Raw genomic sequence first — 27,313 nt, 5'->3', positions numbered from 1 at the left:
AACATATACCTCTTGCAAGGTAAAAAAATAAAAATCCCAATCAGTGAGACATAAAATATATAAAATCAGTGCACAATATTTGTGAAAAAATCTGTGCAACAACATAAATATATAAATAGGATCAAACTGCAACGTCTGATCTGTGCTCATAAAGTCCAATATGATGTGGATAATATCACTTTGTCCAATTAGAGATGTCCCTCGTGCGGATAGTGTGTGATGAGTGCACAGAGTCCCCTTCCCCAGAAATAGCACAGCATTGCAGTCAGGGTGGGGTGAGGCATACAGTCTTGCGGAGTTTCCCCACCCTGACTGCAATGCTGTGCTATTTCTGGGGAAAGGAAAACTGCACTCATGTAATAGGACCCTGCATGCTGACAGATGTGTTTTATGTTTTAAGTGAGATATTGGCGTTGTATCTTACCCTATCTGCAGAGCAGCCATTATCAGATTGCTGACCTTGTAGATGGAGATTTGTGTGTGGTGGGAGCAGATCAGTGGAGTGGCTGCATACTTGAAGGATCTGAGAGCGGGATCTTACAAAACGCTTTGACCCGTACGTTTCAAAGTTTTAAGGTGAGAGGCTTACCTAGCCGGTGGTCGGATTGTCTTGTGTCAGCAGTTACCCACTGTCACACCCTATCAGCACGAGTGTCATCTCTAATTGGATAAGGTGATATTATCCACATCTTATTGGACTTTATGAGCACAGATCAGACGTTGCAGTTTGATCCTATTTATATATTTGTGTTGTTGCCAGGAGCGGACTGACAACTCATGGGGCCCCCGGGCAATAGGGGATCATGGGGCCCCTGTGTCCTTGCCCAAACTCAAAAAAGCCTATGAAAAAGGTACCAGGGGCATCTCATGGGGCCCCCTACTGACCCCGGGACCTCGGGCACTGCCCGAGTTTCCAAATGGTCAGTCCGCCCCTGGTTTTTGCACAGATTTTTTCACAAATATTGTGCACTGATTTTATATATTTTATGTCTCACTGATTGGGATTTTTATTTTTTACCTTGCAAGAGGTATATGTTCCTTGGTATATGTTGTGTGGTATTTTAGGTATCTACTGCATGTATATGCAATAGTTCTTTGCATGTTTTTATGTATTTGTAGTAATAGAAACATATGTTTCTACTATCATTCACCATCACATTTTTTGGGTTTTTAAATCACATTATATTGTGGTAATATATGAAGTATCATATGCATGATTATCATTTTCACTGATGTTTATATTTATATTGTGGCACCAAGTGAGCATTATTGGTTTATTTCACAGATTTTGTACAGTGTGTCACTATGTATTTGTGGATGTTTATATTTATTCATTTATTTTTGTGAGTAGTGCTACATTGTGATGTATTTATTTAACTGTGGGTATAGGATTATAACTTTTTTTTCTTTTCTATGGTTGAACTGGATGGACTTTTGTCTTTTTTCATTCCGACTAACTATGTATCTATATCAGTATATCTTCCTATATGAAGAGAAAAAATACCAGGCTTGAACCTGCCACCCAGCTCTGTATATCTGTCATCAGGTCCTGATGGAGACAGTACGATTTTGCCTATAGCCAGCAGAGGAGAATAGTTGGCATTTCCTTGTATAGCCACTGGCCACACTATTTTATTAATAAGTAATAATACAAACATCTAAGTATATTTATACATTATCACTAAATTCTTTGGTTTAGGACCTGTAAGGCAAGATTTACACTGCTGGATTTTGGTTATGGGCAGCAAAAAGCGTATTGTTGTCCAATATACCCATTTTGAGCCTCCAATGCACATCTCCAATGAATATTTCCAATGCACATCACCAACAGACCACAATAGTCCTGCGTTTTAGAGCACCATCTCTCTTTAGAACCATCTCGGCCTTGTGGAGTGTCCAGTAAAGGATTTGTTTTGGTGTGTTGGCTCTCCCATTCAATATGATTGGGCTTTCTTAATGTTAGGGTTGGTTGGTTTGACTGGCAGGGGTGTTAGATGGATCTGAAGTCTCGCTGATCATTGAATGTGTATTTCATTTTTTTTTAAATCTCTTTGCCTGAAATTCTGCTTTAAATTCCACTGTCAGGAACATTTGTAAATTTCTAATAACGGGAAGTGTTTCGGCGTTAGCTATTTATGCTGAGTATAATTTTTATCCTGCGGTCAGACAGTGCCACTCCTCCCAATATGAATAAAACCATCCTGAGGGACCTGAAGGCCACCCACAAAGTTCATCTGACTGGGGTGGGAGACTCGCTGGTTCACTTCCTGGCTATTGTAGATGGAACCCCCCCCCCAAAAAAATGAAGTCTTGTCAACCCCTAAGTGGATAGTTGGAGGAAGGGAGTTCTTAGATTTTATATTACAAAATGGTAATCCTGGTAGACTATGGAAGATAGGTGTCAAGCACCATTCCAAAACATTGAGCTCCTAGATGTCTCTCTCACTCTCCCCTCTATCTCCCACCTATGTATATCTGCAAATACAATGTTCCTGACCACCACACTGGCCAAACACTCCTTAGAGAACCTTGCATGGCAGAAGCAGTGTTTATAGAGCTTTAAAATATCTAAATATCTGAAGGCTCTTTAGTAGTATGCCACAATACATGGATCCTCCAACCATGCTAAGTGTTCTGAGGTGACAGTTCTGCTTTTTTACTTAAATTCACCAAAACGGTGTAGGTTGTCAGTCAATAATACTTTACAGTTAGAGCAAACACAAGTATCTTTACCTATTTAAATGAATAGGGTATTGCTTGGAGAACACGTATATGCAGATACACAGTAACTATAACAAATATATATATATAAAAACTAAGAACAACATATAATAAAGTAACCTACGTTAGAATATAGCTGTTAAATTCTTTCTTCTGTAAAAGAGTAGATGATAAACATAGTGTTAATAGAAGCGTGGGAAGATGAGATGGTGAGTTGGTGTGATGATGCGTCATTGCAGCAATGGGTTGGCGTGATAATGTCTCAGTCAAATGGTTGGTTGGTGATGTAACAAGCATGCACACAGTGAAGGACGCAGCCTCCATTTTGTTAAGAATCTCCATTTTCTCCCCTTATTCTTTCCCTTTCCCTCTCCCTCTCTGAGAGGCACAGTGACATATGGCAGTGTGTGTTAAAAGTGTCACAGGCCAGAGCCCAGCAGGGGGGCTATGAGTTGTAGGACCCCCAAGGGAGCTGGGGCCTCACTGTCCAAAGAACCTGTAAAATGTAGCACCTCGTAAAAGCTACAGCAAGCCTTCCCAGGAGTTCAAAGACATTTCAAGGAAGGCGGGACCAGCTAACACTTTTAAAAATCCATTTTTCCTCTATGTCTCATATCTTGGAATATGAGAGACTTACATAAAAACCAGACATATCACCAGATTGGCCAAGAGGAGACAAACATTTTGGTAGGTCACTCTTGTCACGAATACATACTAAAGCCAAAACGTTGATCTCGTGAACCGTTCAGTGTATAATTTCCTATTTCATATCGAATCAATCCTCAGACGTGTCTGCATAATAATCTACCGGCGGGTGGAGTATCACTTGTGCACAGGAAAAGTTATGAGCCAAAATATGAACTACACAAGATTTTGGCTCTAGTTTAGGTCTGCACCCAGACCTCCACGCCCTAAACGGGGTATTGGTCCTTGACTTCAAAGACACCCCCTGCTGGGAAACTACAAATTGAGCTGTCAGGCATAAGAGAGTTAAGTTGAAGAATTCTCTCATTTTAACATCAGTACCACCTGGGGAGATGCGTGCCCTTTCGCTCTGAAACTTGATCTGCAAACCCAAGGCTGTTTGGCAAGTACTTTAATCCTTTAACCTCCTTTCTGTTACCTCTTAGCTGTGCTATTGTTCTCTGTATATTTATATATATATATTGGTTACATCTGTAAGAGAGTTCCTGCAAGAAGAATTGCGATCTTGAACGCGCATGCGCGAAACAGATCCCACAGAAGAATTGCCAATTGTGCGCAGGCGCGCAGGAATGCGCGATAGCGCACATGCATTCACATGTGCACATGCACACGTGCACACGCACGGTGAAGATTGGCGCCAGATGGGCTATTTAAGGTGCGCCTCTGTCCAGATTCAGTGCTGACTGGTCTTCAGCTCCCCCCCGTGTCCTGCTTGCTCCTGTTCGTTTCCTTGTTGCTGACCCGGCTTGTTTCTGACCCGACTCTGAGTACTCTCCTGCCCCCGGTTCCTGACTTCGGCTCTGATCCTGACTTTGGCTTTTCCTCCTGATCCTGTACCGCGCTGCCCGACTGTTATGACCCTGGCTATCCTACGACTCAGCTCCAGTTCTGTGTCCTGGCTACAAACCTGGCTCTGCTGTGCATCTGGTAATCCACTAAACCTGCCTGGTCTATTGCTACAGTACCCAAATCAGAGGATATCCTGCCTACCAAGGTCATCATCCGCTAGAGCTGCAAGCAAACCTCTGGCGCTCTTGTCCCCCTGGTCCCTACATTCCCTCTGTTCCAACTTCAGCAGGGTCAGGGCTAGTGACACAAGTGAGGCCAACCTCGTCAATTTAGTCTCCCATCAGGTACGTGACAACAACATTGTTCTGTAAATATTTTTATTGCACCCCTTTTTGACTTTTCAGTAATAAATCTTTCCTGCTGAAAGTGTTGAACTGTTTGTATAGCTCTTAATTGCAATTTACGAATTCCTGCCTCTAAAAAGAACGCTTCTGTGTTTGTTTAACCCTCTGAATAACCGGCCTGCGGTGACCGTGTTATACAGGCGATTACCTCAACCATTATAGTGTTATTGCGGATATCGCAGAGTTTCCTCTTTCTCTGAACAAAAAGGAGGTGGTGGCAGTGTGAAGGGTTAATTGCATAGTTAACCTGACCCAGTAACAATCGCTCAGGCTGCCGGTACATTGATTGTGGTCCATTAGCTGGAAGATCGTTGTGCAGGTGCAGCTGGGTGTGGCATTGTTACGCACATGACATCGCGGCTTCAGATCAGCTAGTCCTTCGGTCACAAGTTTGGTGAGAAGGTCAGGGGTGTGACGCCGCGTCCGTCACATATTGGTGACAGCGATCGTGGGATCGTCACATATTGGTGGCAGCGATTGTGGGATCGTCACATATTGGTGGCAGCGATCCCGCGTTCGTCACAGGTGGTATATTGGGTCAGTGAATTAGTGGTTCAGTAAGATGGTGGATTGGTTGGATGTTGGGTTGGTTGGATGTTGGGTTGGTGGGATAGTGGATTGGTTGTATGTTTGGTTAGTGGTTTGGAAAACTGGTGGGTTAGGAGATTGTTGTGTCTCTTGCTTAATAATATAAAGGTTTGGTCAAATAAAATTTTGAGTGATTGGTTGGGTGTCATACAGTAAGATGGTGGGTTGGTTGGATGCTGGGTCAGTGAGTTAATGTCAAGGTCCTACCTTTCCTCAGGGCTTGTGCTGCTCCATGTGCTGGCATCCATCTTAGGTGTCTGCAAAGCATTGTGGGATCCTTTATGCTTTCAGCCCTCTGTGGCTCCTCCTCCAGGAGGTGGCGGCTTATCACATATAAGTCTGCTGTTTGTAGCTGTCCATTGCATTCGTGTCCTGTCTGTTGCACAGCAGCAAGCTCCTGTTTAGTTTCTCATTGCTCTCCTGGATACCGACTCCTTCCTGGCTTCTGACCCCGGCTCTGGCGACCATACTTCCTGGCTTCTGACCCCGGCTCTGGCGACCATCCTTCCTGGCTTCTGACCCCGGCTCTGGCGACCATGCTTCCTGGCTTCTTACCCCGGCTCTGGCGATCATCCTTCCTGGCTTCTGACCCCGGCTCTGGCGACCATCCTTCCTGGCTACTGTCCTATCAAGTCATCCGCTGTTGCTGTTGGACTTGCATAGACGCTGTCTTGTTTTGTATAATAAACCTACCTTTAATTGCACCTCCTTGTGTGTCTGGCTCCTCGCTCCCTGACAGTTAAGCTGGCCACACAGTCTAAGATATCTCTGTGGTTGGGGGAGATGGAGAATCAATGGGATAGTGGGTTGTTGGGATGGTGGGATGATGATTTGGTGGGCTGGTCGAATAGAGGATTGGTAAGTTGATAAATTGGCGAATTGGCATAGGCAGCGGGTTGGTGTTATAAGTATGCGGATGCTGTGTACTACCCTTTGGTCAGCAGGTTGATGTTAGAGATGTGCAGACACTGCATACTCTCTGGCCAGCAGGAGGCAACTGGCTTCTTTTGGAGGTATGAAAAAGTGGTAAGAAATTCCTCTGTGGTAATGCTGGTGTTACTCTGTGGTAATGCTGGTGTTCCTCTGTGGTAATGCTGGTGTTCCTCTGTGGTAATGCTGGTGTTTCTCTGTGGTAATGCTGGTGTTACTCTGTGGTAATGCTGGTGTTACTCTGTGGTAATGCTGGTGTTACTCTGTGGTAATCCTGGTGTTACTCTGTGGTAATGCTGGTGTTACTCTGTGGTAATGCTGGTGTTACTCTGTGGTAATGCTGGTGTTACTCTGTGGTAATCCTGGTGTTACTCTATGGTAATGCTGGTGTTACTCTGTGGTAATGCTGGTGTTACTCTTTGGTAATGCTGGTGTTACTCTGTGGTAATGCTGGTGTTCCTCTGTGGTAATGCTGGTGTTTCTCTGTGGTAATGCTGGTGTTACTCTGTGGTGATGCTGGTGTTACTCTGTGGTAATGCTGGTGTTTCTCTGTGGTAATGCTGGTGTTACTCTGTGGTGATGCTGTTTTAAAGCAGCTGAGTGAAGACTTTATGAATGAAGCTGTAATCCTGTAGTAAACCTGTTACACAGTCTTATAGTGATATGATATCCAGCACAGGGTGATTGCTGTGAGGGTATGTATGACACTCCCAAGTGCCACATCCTATTCAAACTATTGGAGAAGAAAAGGGGCCATTTGGTGGACTTTATAGGCATGGCCCCTTTTCTTCTCTGTTGCACAGTCTACCTGGTTAACATTGCCTTGCTGTGTGACAGATTTGATAAATTCAGGTGTGTGGGTGCTGTACACTCACTCTGGTCACCAGTGGGAGACAACCTGGTGTTAGCCCTGATTCACACAAGATCCGACTTTGAATTTGTGCGACTTGACTTGAAGTCGCACGATTTCAAAGCCACATATCAGTGCGACTTCAGGTGTGACTTGGCAGACATCTGTACACCTTCATGCACAGATATCTATGCAAGGCACACCTGAAATCACGAAGAATAGTGCAGAAACCTTTTTCTCAAATTGGTGCTGCACCATAAAATTGGAGTTGCACTGATTTGAACTGTTCCATTGCCAACAATAGGACGTGATTTTAAACTGTCAAATCACATGACAAGTCGCACCGGCGTGAATACGGTCACAGTGGTGGATAGATGTTATACTCTCCTCTGGCCAGCAGGTGGCAGCAACTAGTATTAAAGATGTGTGGGTGCTATATACTCTGCTCTGGCCACTGGTAGTAGGTGACAGCATGCTGATGTTAGAGTCCATCAAGTGGCAGTAGACATATGTCATGTGTCTGTATATTCCTCTCTGGGCGGCAGGTGCTGGTAGGCTGGTGTTATGTGAGTGGGTACTGTGTATACTCTCCTATGGCTAGCTGTGAGCTGTTGTAGGTGGGGTCCTGTAGGCTGCTGGATGTGAAGTCTCCCACAAATAGACAGGCTGTAGATAAATGGTGGTGAGATTTCCTGATATACGGGCCTAAAGTGTGGCCTTCAGCATCATCAAAGACCCCCTCATAAATTTCAGTAAATATTCAGTGTCAGAGATAGCAGACACATAACATGATATAGTCAAATACTATGGATATGACACAAGAGATGGTCAGAGACAACAGACATTATACAGGAGTTGATCAGAGACTGCAGACGTGATACAAGAGATGGTCAGAGACTGCAGATATAATACAAGAAATGTTCAGAGACTGCTCACATAGTACAGGAACTTTTTGTAGAATGTGGACACAATACAGGAAATGGTAAGAGACTACAAACACAATATAAGAGATGATCATAGACTGCAGACATACTACAAGAGATGGTCAGAGACTGTGGACATGATAAAAGAGATGGTCAGAGACCGCAGACATAATACAAGAGATGGTCAGAGACTGTGTACACGGTATAGGAGATGGTCAGAGACTGCAGATATGATAAAAGAGATGGCCAGAGACTGCAGACATAATACACGGGATGGTCAGAGACTGCAGACATAATACACAAGATGGTCAGAGACTGCAGACATACCACAGGAGATGGTCAGAGACTGCAGACATAATACACGAGATGCTCAGATACTGCAGACATAATACACGAGATGCTTAGAGACTGCAGACATAATACACGAGATGCTCAGAGACTGCAGACATAATACATGAGATACTCAAAGACTGCAGACATATTACAGAAGATGGTCAGAGACTGCAGACATATTACAGGAGATGGTCAGAGACTGCAGACATATTACAGGAGATGGTCAGAGATTGCAGACATGATACACAAGATGGTCAGAGACTGCAGGCATGTTACAGGAGATGGTCAGAGATTGCAGACATGGTACACAAGATGGTCAGAGACTGCAGACATATTACAGGAGATGATCAGAGTTTGTAGATATGATACAAGAGATGCTCAGAGACTGCAGTCATGGTACAGGAGATGTTCAGATACTGCAGATGTGATACAATAGATAGTGGACATGCAATAGGAGTTTTTGGAGACTAGGGACATGTTGCAGGAGACAGTCACAGACTAGAGACATATTACATGAGACTGTCTGAAGATTACTGCTCTGACAAGGCATTAGGTAAACACAGTTTAGTGCCTGCCGGGACCGCAAGGGCTTCATAAAAAGCACCAAAAGGCAGCATGCAGCCCTTGGGCTGTAGATTCGAAATCATAAACGTTGTTTACTCTTCTCTGGCCAGCAGGTGGCAGCAAGCTAGTGTTAGAGGTCTGTGGACACGCTATTCTCTCCTTTGGCCAGAAGGTTTCAGCAATCTGTATTTGCAGGTTTTGGCACCACTATATACTCCTCTGTGGCCAGCAGGTGGCAGTATACTAATGTTAGCCGTGGGTGGTTTATTCTGTGTTCTGGCCAGTAGGTGGCAGGAGGCTGGTGTTGGAGGTGTGTGGATGCTGCATTCCTTTCTATGGTCAGCTGGTGGCAGCATAAAGCCTGAAGAAGGGGTCTATGAATCCTGAAAGCTTGCATCTTTCATAACTTATTTAACCATCAGAGTATCACTTATACTCCTAACTTACTGTATGTAACGGAACCGGAACCCGATCACTCTTGGGTATCTTCCATTATACTGCAGCTTCCCCGTCCGAACACAAAATCCAAGGACCACACCCTGGAAATCCCTCAGGAAATAGACAGCACCCAGCTCTTCTTAAAACAGGAAGGGAACTCTTTTATTTTTTCACAAACACAGGATATATACAGAGGGTGGGGAAACACAACCAGGAACAGGAAACACATCATCAGCCCACCCCATTGGTGGGAAGGGCTGCAGGGAATACATCATCAGCCAGCCCCATCAGTGGGAAGAGCTACAGGGAACCACCCCAACCAACCCAAGACACAGAACAATGGGATAGCACATGGCAAGAACAATAGACAGCCATGTGGCCGAGACAAAGGAATAGCCACATGGCAGTAGACAATAGGCAACCACATGGCCGAGAACAAAGGAACATACACTATACACAAGACTGGGACATTCACACCCTGTCCCCCTTCACAGGCACAGGGTCACTTAAACATAATGGGGAGAACATGAGCTGACACAGAGGTTCCCCCCACCCCCAAAAGTCACTCCAGTCACACTATAGTGATCAATGACTAGCACAGTGCAGTGCTGCACTACTGCTAAGAAGAAGACCATAGAAATATATCAATATAATGCTTCATAATATGTAGACAATATATAAAAAGGGGGGTAAACTACTATACGTTGTCCACTGTAACTGACATTATTAATGGATAATCTGTATTGCAAGTATGATGTTCTACCTATTTCTAGTATGTTTGGCAACCATTTTTGTATTTTTCTCCACAATTCTGCCAATTCCAGTCACGTGATTGTTATATCTGTGGCCCCTATGGAGAGGTTTTTTGGCTAATGGCTTACACAACCGCTGAGATCAAGCCAGGGTTGGCAGTCCCCACACTGATCACTGACTGAGTGGTGGGATCGTTCAACCTCCACCCTATATCTATGGCCCTCCAAAAACAATCGGTGAACCACTTTCTATGGACAAGCAGAGAAGACACCCTCCCCCCCATGTTCAGTATATGTGTCATTGCACACATCTAGAGGAGATGAAAGAGAAAGCTGTGGACACATGGTTCTCAGAATGTCCATTCTGTTGTAACAGTCTGTATTTATACAATGTTAGAATGCTGGAGATGTTTAAACAGTTATCGTGGTTGGATGGTGAGCTGATCACAGGGTGAGAACGGATCCTAAACACATCCCATGTGCAATGACACAGGTAAGGGTTCTGCTCTGTGTTATTCCTGTCTATATGTAGATTTATATTTTTACTGTATATTAGTATGTCTACCTATATAAAGGGAAAAATGCCAGGCTTAAACCTCCCACCCAGCTCCATCAATCTACCATCAGGTTTTGACACACTGTTGGGCACAGTAGACGTTTGCCTATAGGCAAAGGAAAAGAGTCAACTTTTCTTTTTGTGTAGCCACTGACCACACTATTTTATTCATAAATAATAATACAAACATCTAACATAAGTATATTTATACATTGTCATCAAATTCTTAGTCGGGTTAGGACCAGTAAGGCCAGATTTACGCCATTGAATTGTGGTAATGGCAGTAAAAAGCATGTTGCTGTCCATTGGATTAATTTCGAACCCCCAACACACACCTCCAAGGCATATATCCAATTCACATCTCCAACACACCACAATGGACCTGCATTTTAGACCACAATCTTTCTTTATAACCATCTCTGCCTTGTGGAAGGTTTAATGAAAGGCTTGTGTTGGTGCCTTGGCACCCCCTTCAGTCTTCATGGGCTTTCTTCATGTCGAGGTTGGTTTGACTGACAGGAGTATTTGGATCTGATGACTTGCTGATGATGGAATATGTATTACATCTTTTTAAATCTCAGTCTCAATTGTACACTTCTGATCATTGGAACTGTTTAGGTGTCAGCTATGTATGCTGAGTCTAATTTTTATCCTTCGGTCATACAGTTTCACTTTGTTCCATGTGAATAAAACCCTAGTAAGGGACACACTTTTCCCTTGAACGCTACCCACAAAGTTCTTCCAGCTGGGGCAGGAGGTTCTCCAGTTCACTGCCTGGTCATAGATCAGAGAGAGAGGCAGAGTGACGCTAGATGAAGAACCTAGAGTACCATAATCTCAAATCAACAAATGACTACAAAAAAAGGTAAAAAACAGGCATTTTCTGAGGTGGCACCCAGGAATATAGATTCAAAACATAGGTATATATTTCAAAACTTTTCCATCACATCATGCACATATGGTGCTTAGTACAGTGTTTCTTCTTTTTTGACCAATTACAAAGACCATGTAGTATGTTTGCTCTATATTGAGTGTCACATTTCACAGATACAGGTTGCGGTCAACGCGGTTCATAGATACCTCTATGGGCTTATTCCTTCACTGTGGATCGGTAAGTGAGGAGGTCTCCTCCAATATTACCACCTTGTGACAGGACAACATTGAGCCATGGACCTCTCTGTCTTTTATTCCCATACACAGTAGGTGTACTTACTAGCTGCCCTTGTGGAGATGAGTGTAGCTTTAGATTGATGCAACCATATTATTATTATTATTATTTATTATACAGGATTTATATAGTGCCAACAGTTTATGCAACTCTTTACAATATAAAGGGGGACAGTACAATTACGATACAGTTCAATATAGAAGGAATAGGAGGTCCCTGCTCATGGAGCTTACACCAATTGTGACCTGTCACAAATCCACACCACACGCACACCCCCATCGACTAGCTAACCGAGGCATGCACGTCTGGCCGTGACTTGGGGTAAGAGGGAATGAGGGGGACTTAATCTGAATATATATAAGACCAGCCGTGATATACTTTCACAGCCCGTGCTACCTCTGGCCACCACTAGAGGGAGACTTCAATCCAGTTGGCTGACCACACACACAGGCATATACAAATCTTTTATACAATATGGTGCACACTAAGGGTTGAGGAGCAGCCTAGCAATTGGCACACCCTTCTAGGATTCCTCCAGCTATCCTACAAGCTAAAACCCCAGTGTTAATCTCTCTTCCACTGACACACCACAAACAGTAGCTTGCCACCACCCAACAGTTTGTCCGCAGACTGGTCTTCTGGGCCACCACACACACACAGATCTCCGTCTGGCAGATCTGTTACCTTTACAATCTGCATGCAATCGGCCAACACACACGAGCTTAAGTACCCAGATGTCACTTATTAATTTTATGATTTAATATCCCGAAAGTGGGCAGTGCATAAAATATGTACAAAGTATAAAGAGTTACAAATAATACAGAAAATACAAAAAGACACACAATTGGCTATTGACTATAAAATAAAAGGAAATAAAACAGAAATAAAACTTTTACCAAGAGTTATCCTGCGACTGGAGCAAGTCAGGGAAAGTCTGCGATCCGCCAGTCAATAGAACTGGCTCCGTACAAATCACACTGTCCATATCTCAGGTCCTCAATTTATGGGAATATGGATGTAGGCTGGACATTAGCCCTTGGCCAATCAACTCTGGGGGGTGTTCCTGAACCAGCCCCCAGGACATTCTGGGCACTGAAATGCCCAAAGTCGATTGGACCAAGAATGGTTTGAATCACCAAGTCAGGGATTGAATTTCTGACACAGTGCATCAGTCCGATCACGACAGTACCAATCACTGTTCAGCTGTCGCAATCAGGCGTCATATAACCATTTTCTGTGTTTCTCTGGGATACTACATAGGCTACAAATACAGTTTTACATGCGGATGTAGCCTACAGTGTTTCCAATCAGAAGGAAGTATTTTCATCTCTCTGAAACTAATATGTTCTCTTATATGAGAGATGAAATATATTCCTTTGATCTGCTGATATACCCTACATCAGAGATCCCAGACACACCGGAGCCCTCTCTTGGTCTCCTGCTGCCTCTGAAGCCGAAATGTCTAGAGTTCTTCTTCTTAGATTTCTAGAAGGCGACAAAGTCTGACTATGTAGGTGACAAGTCTTATTGGCATCTAGGTGTCATCTCCAGCCTAGAGGATGCTCTGTCCTTTCACATGCTAATTGGTGACCATATGTCTCTGACTGAATCCTGAACCCATCTTATTATTAACATGGAATGAAGCTAAATCTACAATGTCATATTTCTACAGATCACATCTCAGCTACTCAAATCTTACGTTTATGTCACATGACCACTGCACTGTAATTAATAGAATTGCATGGATGTCCTGTAATCCTTTCAATGGTCATGATGAAGTGGAGCCATCTGCAAAATGCATTGACCGCAGCCTGCTACCTGTGAAATGGGGCACTCGGTATAGTGCAAATATATATCTGGTCTTTGTAAAAGTGTAGGGTCTTGGAGAAGGGAGAGGGTAAGCAGGCCAAGAAACATTTGCCTAAAGCATCCTGATGGCAGTTAAATGTCTAAACATTTTTTAGCCTGGATTGTGTTTCAGTTGAGGGTTTTGTAGTCTTTTATATTAGTATTTTGTTTGGTAATAAAACTGTTTCTTTCTAGGTTATTTTGGCAAAAACTGTTCTCTTTACCTGTTGAAGTAAGCTTGCTTATTTTTCTTTATTTATATATATATATTTATTTTGTTTATTTTTATCTATATGTAAACATATTTTTATTAATAAGTTGTATGTTTGTTAGATATTTTAATAAAACATTTAGACTCCATTGTCCCTCCACAGGCATACTCTACTATTATTATACATATATATACAGTATCTCACAGAAGTGGGTCCACCCCTCACATTTGTGTCAATATTTGATTTTATATTTTCATGTGACAACACTGAAGAAATGACACTTTGCTACAATGTGACGTAGTCAGTGTTCAGCTTGTATAACATGGAAATTTTCTGTCCCCTCAAAATAACTCAACACACCGCCATTAATGTCTAAACCACTGGCAACAAAAGTGAGTCCACCCCTAAGTGACAATGTCCAAATTGGATCCAAGTAGCCATTTCCCCTCCCTGATGTCATGTGACTTGTTAGTGTTACAAGGTCTCAGGTGTGAATGGGGAGCAGGTGTGTTAAATTTGGTGTTATCGCTCTCACTCTCTCATACTGGTCACTGGAAGTCCAACATGGCACCTCATGGCAAAGAACTCTCTGAGGATCTGAAAAAAAGAATTGTTGCTCTACATAAAGAAGGCCTAGGCCAGGGGTGGGACACTGTGGCCCTCCAGCTGTTGGTAAACTACAAGTCCCATCATGCCTCTGCCTTTGGAAGTCATGCTTGTAACTGTCAGTTTTGTAATACCTCATGGGACTTGTAGTTCTACAACAGATGGAAGGCCACAGTTGCCCACTCCTGTCCTAGGCTATTAGAAGATTGCCAAGACCCTGAGCTGCAGCACAGTGGCCAAGACCATACAGCGGTTTAACAGGACAGGTTCCACTCAGAACAGGCCTCGCCATGGTCCACCAAAGAAGTTAAGTGCACATGCTCAGTGTCATATCCAGAGGTTGTCTTTGGGAAATAGACATATGAGTGCTGCCAGCATTGCCTGGGGACTGATCATCAGTGCCCTGATGATCAGTGTAGCCCCATCAGTGCCACCTGTCAGTGCCCATAATTGCCACCTGTCAGTGCCCATCAATGCCAGATGCCAGTGCCTATCAGTGCACATCAATGCCACATATCAGTGCACATCAATGCCAAATATCAGTGCCAATCCAAGCTGCCTTTCAGTGCCAACTATCAGTACCAGTCAGTACCCATCAGTGTTGCCCATCAGTGCCCGTCAGTCCCACTTAGCAGTGCTTCTCTGTGCCACCTAACAGTTCCAATCAGTGTTGCCTATTAGTGCCCATCAGTGCAGCCTATCAGTGCCCATCACTGCAGCCTCATTAGCATCAGTGAAGGAGAAAAATTACTTATTTACAAAATTGTATAACAAAATCTAAGAAAAACCTTTTTTTTGGTAGAAATTTTCTGTATTTTTTAGTTTGTTTAGCAAAAAAAAAAAAACAGTGGTGATTAAATACCACCAAAATAAAGCTCTCTTTGTCTAAAAAAAAGTATAAAAATCCCAACCACAGCACCACCTGCCTGGAGTTTGCATGTTCTCCCTGTGCCTGTGTGGGTTTCCTCCAGGTATTCCGGTTTCCTCCTACACTCCAAAGACATGCTGGTAGGTGAATTGTCTCCTGTCTAAAGTGGCCCTAGTATGTGTATGTATGAATGCAAGTTAGGGACCTTAGATTGTACACCCCTTGAGGGTTAGGGACTGATGTGAATATATAATATATGTGTAAAGTGCTGCATAAATTGACTGCGCTATATAAGTATCTGTAATAAATGATAAATAATAAATAAAAATGTTGTTTGTGTACAGTGTTGCATGACCACGCAATTGTCATTCAAAGTGCGACAGCGCTGAAAGCTGAAAATTGGCCTGGGCAGGAAGGGGGTAAAAGTGCCCTGTAGACAAGGGGTTAAATTATAGCAAATGTTAAAAGAAGGTAATTTTTTTCTATGATGATCAGTGTGAGTTTTTTTTTAATTGTACAGTAGTTTTGGATGAAATGTATGCATTCTATTCTATAACTTGTCCTGCTAAAAATTATACTAAAATTCTGATTCTTGTAAAAGCAGGACGGGTTTACTTTAGGATCCATCTGCTCATGAACTGATTAAACTGACCTCTCGTATTTAACCATTTCCAGGACTTTACCCAGAATAGTTTCTTTTTATTCCTGATAACATTGTAGCTGTTGGTTGCTGTTTACATTGTATTAATATTTACTGGAAAGCAGCGCAATGTCTATTCTTCTACAGGTAAGCAGCCCCAGAGGAATGTTGGTAGGTGGGTGTAGAATGTTCTTCTGTTGTCTTGTAGCCATCTCCCTCTTTACAATGAAGGAGGACATTTACCATTGTAGCCTAGGAGTAACTGCTGACAAGACATCCAAGCTGAGTTGACAAGGCAGCCGGATCATTTCTGTACTCTGCTGGACGGGTTGCTGAGACATCACACAGAGATAGAAAATCTGAGATGTGCTCCTGCTAAATCCAATCAGTCCGGAGTTTATTTAAAGAGTACATCTCCTGTGGGACGCATGTTCTGCCCCTGATGACTTTCACCCGTCATTGTGCTTAGTTGTGTAGAAGATTCTACTACTAAGCCCAATTAGAGGTGAAATGCACTGCGGAGGATGTCTGCATCTGGCAGGTGATGTACTCATTCTCTGAACTAACGATGGATCAAGCTGAATTTCGTCTCTGTTCTTCTCTATTCTTGCTATGTTAGAAAATGAAAGTGTCTTAGCAACGTCCTAGCAACAAGGCAGGATGGGATGATGACATTTTTTTCGGCCAGACTTTGGGAGGTTCGTATATGGCCTACACCTACAGCACAGGCATTATCAAACTTTAGTCAAAGTCAGGACTGGGACAAGGGGTGGGCAGGAGGTCCACTCGCAATTCCTAAATCAGTGGCTAGCATCCAGTAGGGTGCACATTTTTCTACTCTGACAGATTTAGCTACTGATGCCACACATGCTCCAACCACCTGTTCTCATCCCCATTCTATTTTGAACAAAGCAAGCAATTGTGGGCTAAATGGTTAGCACTTCCACCTGCCAGTACTAGGGTCATTGGTTCAAATCCCAACCACGGCACCACCTGCATGTTCTCCCTGTGCCTGTGTGGGTTTCCTCTGGGTACCCCGGTTTCCTCCCGCACTCCAAAGACATGCTGGTAGGTGAATTGGCTCCTGTCTAAATTGTCCCTAGTATATGAATGTGAGTTAGGGACCATAGATTGTACACTCCTTGAGTGTTAGTATTATTATTAATATACAGGATTTATATAGCGCCAACAGTTTGCTCAGCGCTTTACAATATAAAGGGAGACAATACTGTAACAATAGAGATCAATACAAGAGGGTTAGGAGGCCCTGCTCCTTGCAGCTTACAATCTAACAGGGAGGGGGAGGTGGTAAAAAAGGTAATAGCTGCATGGGATGATCTGATGGAGGTGGCCCAAGTAAGTCCTTAGGTGCAAGAGGGACAGATTTCCCTGAATAAATGAGTTTTCAACCTAAAGATGGCGGGATGAACTGACAGTAGGAGGAATAGAAGATTTTGTTATTAGCTGAAGGCGGGATAGGCTTCCCTGAAGAGATAGGTTTTCAGAGATCACCTAAAAGTGGGCAGAGTAGGTGATGGTTGGATTGATTGGGGTAGAGAGTTCCAGAGGATGGAGGAGGCTCTGGAGAAGTCCTGGAGATGAGCATGGAAGGAGGAGACAAGGGAGCTAGAGAGCAGGAGGTCGTAAGAGGAGCAGAGAGGACAGTTTGGGTGATATTTGGAGACAAGATCGGTGATGTAATTTGGGGCGGAGTTATAAATGACTTTATATGTGATTGTTAATGTTTTGAGAATTTTATTCATTGGGCAATGGGAAGCCAGTGGAGGGATTGGCAGAGAGGGATGGAGGACACTGAGTGGAGGCCAGTGGAGGGATTGGCAGAGAGGGGTGGAGGACACTGAGTGGAGGCCAGTGGAGGGATTGGCAGAGAGGGATGGAGGACACTGAGTGGAGGTCAGTGGAGGGATTGGCAGAGAGGGGTGGAGGACACTGAATGGGAGCCAGTGGAGGGATTGGCGGAGAGGGGTGGCAGATACAGGACGGTTAGTAAGGTGGATGAGTCTGGCAGCAGCATTCATGATAGACTGAAGAGGGGATAGCCTGCGATGAGGTCGGCCAATGAGGAGAGAGTTACAATAGTTGAGGCGTGATATGACAAGGGAGTGAATAAGTTGCTTAGTGGTTTCCGGGGTTAGGAACGGCTGTATCTTGGAGATGTTGCGGAGGTGAAGTCTACAAGATTTGGACAGCGATTGGATTTGGGGCTGAATGGACAGATGGGAGTCTAGGATGGTTGTGTTATTGATCTTGATGGAGAAGTCAGGGGAGGGGGCACGGGCTGGGGGGAATAGGGTTAGGGACTGATGTGAATGTACAATATATATATGTAAAGCGCTGCGTAAATTGATGGCGCTATACAAGTAGATTTTGTTGTGGGGTGGATTCATTTTTTTCTTCAACTAATTTGAGTAAAACTGAAGATTTTGTAATCTAAGTTATATTATTAACCTATAAAACTCAGTTTTGTCGAAATTTTGGAAATTGTTTTTGTGTTCAGTGAGATATTGATTAAAATCTTACATTTCAAAAGGGGTGTACTCATTTATGCTGAGCAGTGTATATATGTACTGTATACACACACTATATTGTATCATATTTATATCCCAACTCTAGGCTAATTTATATTACGTTTTGCATGCAGCAGGGAAAGATTAGCACCTCCACCAAATGTTTGCCCTCTGATTATAACTTCTTACAATGCTTTCATTGCCAACTGAGAATGCCTGCCCCACAGCTGCATTTCTTCTACTGGTGTCACAGGAAATTATATTCTTTTTTGGATAAGCATGATAGAAGTTCCCACTGCAGTGCAGCTAATCTTCTGCCATCTGGTCTTGAAGGCCAAACTTGTTAGTATGACGAGTCCCCATGTCTCTGTTCCTCCTTGAGGTTATGCGTCTCCTCACCCCTAGCCCTCTTTGAGGTGATGTATCATCTCTCTGGCCCTCTTTAAGATAGTGTCCCCTTACTCCCTTTGGTCCCCTTTGAGCTGGGGTGTCTTCTCTTCCCTGGCCCTCCTCAAGCTGAAGTGCGTACTTGCTCCGTTCCCTCCCTTGATTTGATTTGTCTCCACCTCTTGTCCCCATTTGAGCTTCATTGTCTCCTCCATTTATAGGACTATTTCAATTGTTGTTTAATTTTCTATCTACCCCCCACCCAAGCTATTTCTGTCTGACTGTCCTTCAGATAGTGTGTCTTATTCTTTCTGTCTCTTCTTGAGATGTTGTGCCTCCTCTCTTTGCCCCCCCAAATAGGTGTTTTTCTCCTCTCAGGTCCCCCTTTGAATTTGAACTTGTCTGTTTTTTCCTCACTAGCCCTCCCTCTTGTCTTTGGCCCTCCTTGAGATGCTGTGTTCTCTTCTCTCTGTCCCTTCTTGAGATAGTGTGCCTCTTCTCGTTTGCCCCCTCAAAATGCTGTTTTTCTTCCTCTCAGGGCCTGTTTTGTACTTGATGTTTTTGTCGGGAGTGTGCAAATTGTCTTGTTCTTTGACAGCTGTTGGTCTTATTGCAGAATCCTGGTTTTAGCTATGATGCATCCCTGTTTGTCTGTCCACCTGCAAGGTGATTGATATGGCCAGCCTCTGGGTGGAGACCAAAGTTGATTAAAGCCAGCCAAGCCTGCAGTCTCATGCTTGTGATGGCGTGTGTATATGTGTTCCAAACTCCCTGTTTGCCTGCCCTGCTCTGCCATTTGAATTCAATTGTTGATGACCTCAGACTGGATATTGCACTATTCTCTGAACTCTGCCTGCCTTTTTACCTGGACTGTTATTGAACCACTCTGTTTGTCTGACAACAACTAGTACCTGCTTGCTTTGCTAAATTTGCCCCTGCCCTGGTGTGGTGGCCAGGCACTATAGCATTGTGCATAAGTCCTGGGGGCAACCAAGTACTGGTAGGTCTGTTTGCCTTATGGGAAAGGTGGATGTTATAGGTGAAGAACACAGAAGCTAGCAATGGTGCCTGACCACCTGTGTGACAGGTTTTCCCTCACCTCGAAATCCACGGGGGATTACATCAAGAGGCGTAAACTGAAGGTTTTGCCATGGCCTTCACAATCTCCTGACCTCAACATAATTGAAAATCTATGGATAGACCTTAAAAGAGCATTGCGTGACAGACAGCCCAGAAATCTCAAAGAACTGGAAGACTTTTGTAAGGAAGAATGGGCAAAGATACCTCAAACAAGAATTGAAAGACTCTTGGCTGGCTACAAAAAGCATTTACAAGCTGTGATACTTGCCAAAGGGGGCAGTACAAGATATTAACTCTGCAGGGTGCCCAAACTTTTGCAGACGCCATTTTTTGTTTTCTGTTATTTTGAAAGTGTAAATGATGGAAATAAAATCTAACTTTTGTTGACTTATTATTAGAATGTCTAATCTGTAATTTGATGCCTTTTGGAGATTTTTCCATCTTTCCTTGGCTTCTTTATGCACATTAATACACATTTTTAGCTGGGGTGCCCAAAATTTCGCTCCCCACTGTACAGTTTTTGTAGCTGCTGACGTTTATTTTTTCTTTTTAGGTGGAACTCCACTTTAAGCTGATGTTTCTCCTCCCCTCTGGCCTCCATTGAATTGATAAATGTCTTTCTCTTGGGCCCCTCTTGAACTGGTGCGTCTCCTACTGTGTCATCACTTTAAAACTGTTTTAAGTTCTTTATTTTGGCCCTGGTTTATCTGCTTTCTGCTCCTTCTCCATTAAATGTGTTCTTTGGCTCTCCCTCGATCTTGTGTGCCTCCTCTGCTTTATCCATTCTGAGTTTGTCTTTTTTCTATTTTCTTTTCTTTCAATCAGAATGTCGCTTTCAAATTTACTATCATTCATTTACAGATTGCTGACCTTAATTCTTGGGTTTCAACGAATATTAAGAAAAAAGAATGCGTTGCTTTCATCCCACAAAAGTCTAGTGATGGGTAAGTACATCATCTGCAACAGAGTTCTGTGGAATATTTTGGCCGACAATGATAAAAGATATTGATCAATGTGTATAATTGCAAGCAACAGGAGGCCCGTTCTTAGAAGCTTCATTGCTGCAGATTAACTGATCTACTATGATCTATTACCTGATCTACTATGATCTATTACCTGATCTACTATGATCTATTACCTGATCTACTATGATCTATAACCTGATCTACTATGATCTATTACCTGATCTACTATGATCTATTACCTGATCTACTATGATCTATTAACTGATCTACTATGATCTTTTACCTGATCTACTATGATCTATTACCTGATCTACTATGATCTATTACCTGATCTACTATAATCTATTACCTGATCTACTATGCTCTATTACCTGATCTACTATGATCTATTACCTGATCTACTATGATCTATTAACTGATCTACTATGATCTATTACCTGATCTACTATGATCTATTACCTGATCTACTATGATCTATTAACTGATCTACTACGATCTATTACCTGATCTACTATGATCTATTACCTGATCTACTATGCTATGTCACTGATGTTCTGTCCCTTCAAGGCACAGTTCAGATCTGGGCACCCATTCATTTCAATAGCCTGCCTCACCCAGAGAAATGAAGGAAAAAAAAATCCCCAACCCTTTTTTTTTTTAAATTGTGCGGCACCAAACTGCATGGTGCTGTGGTAACATGCGGTTTTGCATGTGTGAAAACGCACCACAAGTGCAGATGTGTGGGAGTGCCATTAACAATAGCACCCCCACATGTATGCTAAATTGCAGTGCGTTTACTTTGTGTTTTGGGAATGTACGTGATTTTACATGTGGTCCCCGATTTTACATTTCGCATTCCCCAGCTGCAGAGATGTGAAGATTAACTGGAACACCAAAGTCCTTCCAGTCTCCACAACAATAATGTATTTCTTCTGCTGTGGCCCACACATCATGCCATAAATGTGTCTATAGGATCCTATATGTTCATTGTTTGTTGTGTATGGTGGAATAGGTCATCAGTGCTGGCAGAGGCGTAGCTAGGGGGGGCAGGGGGTTACATATGTTCTCGGGCGCCAAGGTATAGGGGCGCCAAAATGAGGCTTACAACCAGGGGCGTATTTGCTGTGAGGCAAACAAGGCGTTTGCATAGGGTGGCACATTTTAGGGGGGCAGCGCGGTGCCACCGCCCCCCTTCCAATGGAAGGGACACTTAGTACAGGGGCGGGGTGGGCAGCGGGCTGCTGTGTCTTATCTGGCTCCGTGTCCCAGTCCCACAACGATCCAGTCCAGGAGGCGCTGCTGGAGGAGGGGTTGAGAGGTCTGCAGGTCCGGTGCCTTCTTTTCCCTGAACGCGGTGTGGGCGGGATGGCATGCCGCCCCTGTCATTTGGCCACACCCTCGGGATCACTGGACAGCCTATGGCAGCTTGTACTTCCCTCTACAAGCTCCGCCAGAACTGTAGCTCAGGAAAGGTACACAGGCAGCCAATCACCTGCGAGGAGGCGGAGCTAGGAAAGGAGGAAGCGAGCGGCAGCGCGAAGATCGAGTGAGGGAGCGGCCGGAGCAAGTGAAGAAGACAGCTGACCGGTAAGTGTGCCGTGCGGAGGGTGCTGGTGCAACCAGGTATGCTGGCTGTGGATGGGAGAGGGAAGGAGCCTAGGCTGGAGCAGGGGTCAGCAAGGTAAGTGTCATTGGTGTCAGTGGGAGGAAGAGTGCCCCAGCATTGGTGTCAGTGAGAGGAATAGTGTCCCATCATTGGTATCAGTGGGCGGAATAGTGCCCCATCATTGGTATCAGTGGGAGGAATAGTGCCCCATCACTGGTGTCAGTGGGAGGAGTAGTGCCCCATCACTGGTGTCAGTGGGAGGAATAGTGCCCCATCATTGGTGTCAGTGGGAGGAGTAGTGCCCCATCATTGGTGTCAGTGGGAGGAATAGTGCCCCATCATTGGTGTCAGTGGGAGGAATAGTGCCCCATCATTGGTGTCAGTGGGAGGAATAGTGCCCCATCATTGGTGTCAGTGGGAGGAATAGTGCCCCATCATTGGTGTCAGTGGGAGGAATAGTGCCCCATCATTGGTGTCAGTGGGAGGAATAGTGCCCCATCATTGGTGTCAGTGGGAGGAATAGTGCCCCATCATTGGTGTCAGTGGGAGGAATAGTGCCCCATCATTGGTGTCAGTGGGAGGAATATTGCCCCATCATTGGTATCAGTGGGAGGAATAGTGCCCCATCAATGGTGTCAGTGGGAGGAATAGTGCCCCATCATTGGTATCAGTGGGAGGAATAGTGCCCCATCATTGGTATCAGTGGGAGGAATAGTGCCCCATCATTGGTATCAGTGGGAGGAATAGTGCCCCATCATTGGTGTCAGTGGGAGGAATAGTGTCCCATCATTGGTATCAGTGGGAGGAATAGTGCCCCATCATTGGTATCAGTGGGAGGAATAGTGCCCCATCATTGGTGTCAGTGGGAGGAATAGTGCCCCATCATTGGTATCAGTGGGAGGAATAGTGCCCCATCATTGGTATCAGTGGGAGGAATAGTGCCCCATCATTGGTGTCAGTGGGAGGAATAGTGCCCCATCATTGGTATCAGTGGGAGGAATAGTGCCCCATCATTGGTTTCAGTGGGAGGAATAGTGCCCCATCATTGGTGTCAGTGGGAGGAATAGTGCCCCATCATTGGTATCAGTGGGAGGAATAGTGCCCCATCAATGGTGTCAGTGGGAGGAATAGTGCCCCATCATTGGTATCAGTGGGAGGAATAGTGCCCCATCATTGGTATCAGTGGGAGGAATAGTGCCCCATCATTGGTGTCAGTGGGAGGAATAGTGCCCCATCATTGGTGTCAGTGGGAGGAATAGTGTCCCATCATTGGTACCAGTGGGAGGAATAGTGCCCCATCATTGGTATCAGTGGGAGGAATAGTGCCCCATCATTGGTATCAGTGGGAGGAATAGTGCCCCATGATTGGTGTCAGTTGGAGGAATAGTGCCCCATCATTTCTGTCACTGATGTGATTAAACGGGGAGGGGGGCTGGGGCGCCAATTTTATAGTTTGTCCCCAGGTGCAAAATATCCTAGCTACGCCTCTGAGTGTTGGGTTCAATTTATCAGACTATGCTGCAAATATTTTATAGATGCTAAACAAGTGCAGAGTGAAAAAAATTTGTTTTGTTTTTGGATCAATATGTTAAGTTACTAATTTTGTTTCGTTGCATTCTTTTAGTTTAGTTTCATTTATTCGTCTTCGACTGGATTAGAATTTTTACAATGGATTTGAAGTATTCAAATCGAATTCAAATTGAAAATATCAAATCGATGCAAATTCATTGTGAAGAATAGCTGGTTCTTTTTGAAATTCAAATTTTGGAAGATGGTTACGTACTTTCTATTTTATTCTATTCTATTTTTTCAATTCTATTCTATTTTATTCTATTTTCTATTCTGTTTTACTGTATTCGTTTCTATTCTTTTTTATTCTATTCTATTCTTTTTGAAATTCAAATTTCGGAATATGGCTATATTCTTTCTATTTTACTCTATTTTATTCTATTCTAATTTTTTCTATTATTTTCCTTTATTTTCTATTGTTTTCTTTTCCATTTTATTCCATTCTTTTTGAAATTCAAATTTCGGAATATGGCTATATTTTTTTCTATTCTATTCTATTTAAATCTATGCTACTTTCTTCTATTTTATTCTTTTCCTTTATTTTCTATTCTTTTCTATTCTGTTTTATTCTATTCTATGCTTTTTGAAATTCAGATTTCTGAAGTCAGCTATATTCTAACACCAATACACATAGTCTTTGAAGGAAATCAGCAATAGTCAGCAATATGATTTCATTCAAATATGTTTTCAAATTTGATTTCATTTTCAAATTTAATTCAGATTCAATTAGAATTTGGACAAAAATTTGTATCGTTAAATTGAAATCGTTTAAATTTGTTGCTATTGTAATTTGGAAATTTAGATACTTCCGAATATCCGAATGAGTAAAATTTTGCCCAAATTTCAATTCGGAATGAAACGAATTGTATGTCTAATAGATGCTTGATTGCTCTCTTAGGGAGACCTGTGGATGTGGTTACACCAGAGAATCCCATTTTCATGACATCTCACATCCCAATATCCCACCTGAAATCAATTGGGACCCTCAGAAACATGTCGAAGAATTCCCCACTGATGCACATGGGGACATGACATTTACAGGAACCACCAGGACCTGGGCCAAGGTATGCTTGTTGGGTGTTGAAGGACATTACTGTATGCTGTGGAAGCCTAGACTGCTGTTGGACACATTTTATCATTTTAATAGTTGGGTTAAACATCTTGCTGTATAAGTTACTTTAAGCTCTGTTTCTCAACAGTACGTGCGAGCATCCTCCGACACTGATCCCAGCATATTGTTTGAACTGATGACAGAGCAGTGGGGGCTTCGTGTTCCAAGTCTCCTCATATCTGTGACAGGAGGAGCCAAAAATTTCAACATCAGTCCAAGGCTCAAGACCCAGTTCAGCCGGGGCCTTGTGAAGGCTGCACAAAGCACAGGTAATGTGGCTTCTAAAATGAGCACATCATCCTTGTGCTTCACTGTCACTGCTGTCCTCACTTGTAATGCTTGGCTGAAACACTTTAATGATCATGATTTTCAGTGGCTATTGAGGAAAGTAGGTCATGTTTATTTTTGTTAGATAAAATGGCCTCTAGCAGAGCTAAAACTTGACGCTTAAAGTCAGCCATAGACAGTTTGAATCTCGGCTGGTTCAGCAGAAACCGGCTGAGGTTGGAACCATGTATGGGAAGGCTGAATGCACCCAAGTTGATTGATTGATGACATTGGGTACAACCAGTCTGCCGAATTTTACATACAATTATTGCTAGCGGCTGGTATATTCACTAGTAATCAGGGGCGGACTGACCATTCGGGAACTTGGGCACTGCCCAAGGGCCCATGGTCAGTAGGGGGCCCCATGAGATGCCCCTGGTAACTTTCATAGGCTTTTTTGGGTGTGGTTTGAGTGTGGACGTGGACACAGGGGCCCCATGATCCCCTATTGCCCAGGGGCCCCATGAATTGTCAGTCCGCCCCTGCTAGTAATAGTCACTGTCTTCTCCCAGCAGAGGCTGAAAGCACAATGACTCGGCTGGAGGGATTCCTCGGTCAACACTGTCTGCCTTAAGTAGACCCCCTCTAAGTACCTTTCAAGTCTAAAAGAATAAATTCCTGCCGTTTCACAATAAACAGCAATAGTTTCCTCTTATTAGAAACACTCCATTTATATTATTAAAATACCATATTGCCAACTTACTTCAGTCGTTCAGTCATCCAGGAATTTTTCTCTTTTGTTGTTTGACAGGCGTTGCCCCTCCATGTGCTCCTTGCTGTGAAGGCCGATTATAGACTGGGGCAGTGGCCATTTTTGTACTGTTGAGTTGTTAGTGAGGGGGCGTACTGGACACCTTAGCTGCCATTGTGCTACATGCTGGGTGTCCAGTGCTCTCCGGTACCTTTAAGGAGGGGTGGGCTCCCTCAGGTCCACCTGCCCTTGGTCTATCCATTAAATACATGTGCCTCTACTATGGGGGCTCTCAAAATTTGTATCGTTAGGACTATAGAATAATGGGGTGCCCTGAAGAGGCTCTGTAGCTTACACATGTGTTAGCAAAATTGTAATAACTAAACCCCTGTTTTTAATGCATTCTGTTAGGTTAATTCGGCTTGTTTGCAGGCTGGTGGGCAAGCTGAGCCAGGAATTTGTCTCTTTTGTTGTTTGACATGCGTTGTCCTTCCATGTGCTCCTTGCTGTGAAGGTCAGTTATAGACTGGGGCAGGGGCCATTTTTTGTACTTTTCATATACTGTTTGTAGTTTAAGTAAGGAAGTGGATGATGAAATGGCTAACCAGAGAGGGTTACAGTACAGACAGTGAAGCCATATTTTGTATAGCCAATCTCTCCTCCCTTTCTTACATACAGGGGCCTGGATCATCACTGGAGGGTCTCATGCTGGGGTCATGAAGCACGTAGGTGAAGCCATACGGAATTTCAGTGGAGGAAAAGGCTCTGAGATTGTCCTGATAGGCATTGCTACCTGGGGCATCGTCCACAACCGGAAATCACTGCTCAGTGAGGCGGTAAGAAGCAGACATAGTCTACATCATATAGAACATAACTTTCATAGAAATATCTTGTACTAAATGCCAGAATTTTTTGTGATCTTTCTTTTAAGGAACACAAGGCACAAGATTTAGGAATTAGGAGAAAGCTATGGATCTGTTATTCAGCCTAGAAGATCATTTTGCATTAAATTCTGGAGTTTAAGAGAGTTAATCTTGTGACACAATGCTGCTCGTGTATGGCAGCTACTAGCCTTTACACACAGTGCAGTATATATATGAATAAGCTCCGGAAGGAATGAATGATGTTGGGGATTGCAACAAAGGGTGGAACAG

At 43.6% G+C, this 27,313-nt stretch overlaps 1 protein-coding gene across 1 annotated transcript in view; it reads left to right on the top strand.

The window, feature by feature from the left end:
* Nucleotides 1-344: 344 nt before the first annotated feature.
* LOC149467462 (transient receptor potential cation channel subfamily M member 2-like) overlaps nucleotides 345-27,313 on the top strand; it is a 342,560-nt gene continuing 315,591 nt past the window's right edge. The window contains exons 1-6 of the mRNA XM_089671623.1: nucleotides 345-576; nucleotides 20,444-20,532; nucleotides 20,752-20,834; nucleotides 24,929-25,094; nucleotides 25,230-25,410; nucleotides 26,838-26,995. Coding sequence (XP_089527749.1) covers nucleotides 20,503-20,532; nucleotides 20,752-20,834; nucleotides 24,929-25,094; nucleotides 25,230-25,410; nucleotides 26,838-26,995 — 618 coding nt within the window. The 5' untranslated portion in view covers nucleotides 345-576; nucleotides 20,444-20,502. The remainder of the gene's footprint in view (nucleotides 577-20,443; nucleotides 20,533-20,751; nucleotides 20,835-24,928; nucleotides 25,095-25,229; nucleotides 25,411-26,837; nucleotides 26,996-27,313) is intronic.

Source organism: Staurois parvus, unplaced genomic scaffold (genome assembly GCF_062004578.1).
Source record: "Staurois parvus isolate SC_StPar_1 unplaced genomic scaffold, SC_StPar_1.0 ptg000109l, whole genome shotgun sequence".
Lineage (NCBI taxonomy): Eukaryota > Metazoa > Chordata > Amphibia > Anura > Ranidae > Staurois > Staurois parvus.
The sequence above is the reverse complement of the archived record's forward strand: the minus strand, read 5'-3'. Positions and strand labels throughout refer to the sequence as shown.